General features: G+C 42.6%; 2 protein-coding genes across 2 annotated transcripts; one reads left to right on the top strand and one right to left on the bottom strand.

Moving 5' to 3' along the window:
- Window positions 1-782: 782 nt before the first annotated feature.
- Window positions 783-2,822, bottom strand: LACBIDRAFT_333637 (uncharacterized protein; the record flags this gene model as incomplete). The annotated part of the gene is made up of 8 exons (XM_001888294.1): window positions 783-1,330; window positions 1,384-1,596; window positions 1,670-1,776; window positions 2,122-2,229; window positions 2,281-2,395; window positions 2,441-2,553; window positions 2,601-2,742; window positions 2,765-2,822. The coding sequence occupies 8 exons, from the start codon at window positions 2,820-2,822 to the stop codon at window positions 783-785; spliced, it is 1,404 nt and encodes a 467-aa protein (XP_001888329.1).
- Window positions 2,823-3,129: 307 nt separating this feature from the next.
- Window positions 3,130-3,572, top strand: LACBIDRAFT_312683 (uncharacterized protein; the record flags this gene model as incomplete). The annotated part of the gene is made up of 4 exons (XM_001888334.1): window positions 3,130-3,173; window positions 3,226-3,330; window positions 3,384-3,489; window positions 3,543-3,572. The coding sequence occupies 4 exons, from the start codon at window positions 3,130-3,132 to the stop codon at window positions 3,570-3,572; spliced, it is 285 nt and encodes a 94-aa protein (XP_001888369.1).
- Between the last annotated feature and the right edge of the window lie 116 nt (window positions 3,573-3,688).

Here is a 3,688-nt window from a genome sequence, read left to right as displayed (position 1 = left end):
TTTAGACAGATGTTAAATATATTTACTTTTTCCCTAGAATATATTTAAAGATTGTTGTATAGATGGGAAAAGATACTGTATAGATTCTGAAGAGTGGTACATAATATATCCCAAGAACTGTATATATTTAGAGAACTGTATATATTCCAAAGGTCCCTGAATATATACAGAAGGATATTTAATATATTCAGCTCTATAGATTCAAAGACTAAATATATTCAGAGGGGTGATATATTCAGCACCCCTTCTCTGAATATATGTATAGCTTTTATATAATATTCAGTCCTTGAATTACATAAAATCTATAGGGCTGAATATATTCAGAAGGGTATTTAACTATAGATTTAAAAGCCTGTATATATTCCAAACATTAAATATATTCAGAAAGTTGTTGAATCTATTGAGGAAGGAATGAAAATAGGACAATAATATCTTCAGTCTGTAAGAAATGGTGAATACTTTAAAGCCAAAGTAGGGTAATCTATGTAACTATAAGACAATCAGTAAAGTAAACTTTGAAATATCATTGTCGCAACTAAAGGGAAGTTAAAAGTCCAAAAGTTAAAGAAGCATTATGGGCAATAAAAGATCCCTCCAAAAAAACCCCAGTTATGGTACGTAATGAAAGTGTTCAAGGTGCTAACAAGTCAAAAGTTATATAAGCCAAGGTAAATGAAGAGTTCAAGAGCTTAGTAGTCAAGCAGTCTTGAGATCAATCAGTATCGTGGAAGTACATGGAAAGAAGAAAAGACTTGCCTCATCATAGGATAACCGATGCATGATCAATCTTTCAGGAAACCAGTAGAGTTTTTACTAGGACCAGCACTGCCCTTGTAACGACCTCCTAAGATAGACTTGGTGACTTGGTTTGCAGGTGGCTTTGAAGCAAGGGTAGCTTGGCTCGATGACGATGAAGAGGGTTGGTTGAATGGTGAATGACGAGCTGTACTCTTCTGTAATAACTGTTCTTGCCGATGTTTCATATAGAACATGGTCGTTGGAAGAGAGGAGAACGTAACATGACGCTGGCGCTTTGCCGGCGGTTCCATCTCATTTTGCGCAGGAGTGGAAACACTACGATGCTCTCTCCTTGCATTCTCTTCAGTAACCAGGGACAGATCCTCGTAGGTGCACTTCTTGGATGAAAGAAGAGCAGGAGAGGAAGCAGCAGAGGGAGCGTGTGGCGTATATGGAGTTGCTGAGTCGATTTTGCAGTTCTGGCGCACCCAGTTGGAGGAGTCTTTGATAAACACCATAGGCAAGCTACGTAAGTTGAGAACGACAGGAATTTCGCCAAAGCGAGCATCGGTTTCAGGAATCTGTTTCTGCTCTAAAGAATGTCATGAATACATACGAGTTAATTGGCGAACAAAGCTCGCTTACCTGCTGTCCAGTCTTTGATAGTGAGAACACCTTCGAGAATGAGTCTCGAGAGATGGCACCACTGCTTGTTACTGATCTTCCCATACGCGAAAGCCCTACAGAAAGCTATATCAACCACATCGGAGTCCCACCCGGCGATGACCTTCTTCAATTTGAATGCCATGTTGGGCCACATCGTCCAAGGAACAGTGGTGTGTTCCGCATTATGTTCGCCTAGATCCGTGATGAGTAATGAACTTGCACATGTTACGAGTCCTCTGAGTTTACGAAGAGACTCGTTTATTACCTGGGATCTCGAGACTTTTTTCAGCGCGGTAACGCTGAAATTTGACTTTCTCCCACGAAAATGATTTCTTCCCACAGTTGAATGCCTCATCCTCCTCATTGTATTTTCTAGTCAAATCTACCAAATCCTTGCTTAACACTTGCTTTTAGCACCCTAAGCATATGAATAGTGATGCCTCTGCTCTCTCTTTACTCAAATTATTTGCTAGCCCTGTTCTTGCAAGCTTCCTCAACATTTCCACAGTATTATCAACCCCATTCAATTATATTTCTTTATATTCAATGTATAACAATCAACCAAGGCCTCAACCTTTTCATAAACAGTTTTGTTGATCATATTCAGGGAGTTTGGGAGTATCCGAACAAGCCCACATGCATGCCAAACAGATGAGATTAAGGTGCTGAGCGATTGTGAGCATAAATTCAAAAAGGCAAATATACAATTTGACTTACCTCCATGAGGCCTCAACCATTTCACAGACGGTTTGGTGGACCGTTTTCAGGGAGTCTGGGGGTATCCAAACGAGCACATGTGCATGCCAAATGGACCAGATTAAGGTACTGGAGCTTGTGAGCATATGTGCAAAAAAGCGAATATACAAAGTGACTTACCTCCACAAGGCCTTAACCATTTTGAAAGCGGTTTTGTGGACCATTTTCATGGAGTTTGGGGGTATCCGAACGAGCCCACGCGCACGCCAAGCGGACCAGAATGAGGCACTGAGAGCTTGTGAGGATATGTGCAAAAAAGCGAATATACAAAGTGACCTACCTCCCACGAGCCTCAACCATTTCACAACGGGTTGGTGGTCCCGTTTCAGGGACTTGGGGCTATCCGAACGAGCACACGCACACGCCAAACGGTCCAGATTAAGGTACTGAGAGCTTGTGAGCATGAGTGCAAAAATGCGAATATACAAAGTGATACTTACCTCCATGGGAAGTTGACCGTTTTGTAAACGGTTTTGTGGAGCTTGTTCGTGGAATGCGTAGGTATTGAATCGAGTCCACACTCAAGCGAAACGGACTGCAGGAAGGTACTGAGAAGTTGTGAGGATAATGGTGAATATTCCGCTGATCAAAAGGAATGACTCACAAGTTGAGTCACGGAAATTTCCGAAAATGACGTACTTCCCTTGCGGGCTACCTTGCATTTTGAAGGTAGCCCGCAAAGGAAGTACGTCATTTTCGGGCAATGCCGTGACTCGTCTTTTTGCCCTAATGCCAACCTCTGCCCAGGACCTTCCTGTGGCTCGATTCGCTTCAACGTAGACTCGTTTGGATACTACTTCACGTCCCAAAACGCTCCAAGAAACCGTTTACGAATCCGTCAACTCCTCGTGGAGGTATGTTTGTTTGTATTTTCGTGTTTTTGCACTTCTGCTAAACTCTGCCCAAGGCCTTCCTGTGCCTCGATTTCCATCAACGTAGACTCGTTTGGATACTACTTTACGTCCCAAAATGCTCCGACAAACCGTTTACGAAACCGTCAACTCTTCGTGGAGGTATGTCATTTGTATTTTCGTGTTTTTGCACTTCTGCCAAACTCTGCCCAAGACCTTCCTGTGCCTCGATTCGCATCAACGTAGACTCGTTTGGATACTACTTTACGTCCCAAAACGCTCCGACAAACCGTTTACGAAACCGTCAACTCTTCGTGGAGTACGTCTATTTGTATTTTCGTGTTTTTGCACTTCTGCTAAACTCTGCCCAAGGCCTTCCTGTGCTCGATTTCCTTCAACGAAGACTCGTTTGGATACTACTTTACGTCCCGAAAACGCTCCAACAAACCGTTTACGAAACCATCAACTCTTCGTGGAGGTACGTCTATTTGTACTTTCGTGTTTTTGCACTTCTGCTAAACTCTGCCCAAGACCTTCCTGTGCATCGATTTCCATCAATGAAGACTTGTTTGGATACTACTTTACGTCCCGAAAATGCTCCGACAAACCGTTTACGAAACCGTCAACCCCTCGTGGAGGTACGTCTATTTGTATTTTCGTGTTTTTGACTTCTGCTA

The sequence above is a fragment of the Laccaria bicolor genome, genomic scaffold (genome assembly GCF_000143565.1).
Source record: "Laccaria bicolor S238N-H82 LACBIscaffold_54 genomic scaffold, whole genome shotgun sequence".
Taxonomy (NCBI): Eukaryota; Fungi; Basidiomycota; class Agaricomycetes; order Agaricales; family Hydnangiaceae; genus Laccaria; species Laccaria bicolor.
Note: the sequence above shows the minus strand (reverse complement) of the source record. Positions and strands in the feature narration are given on the sequence as shown.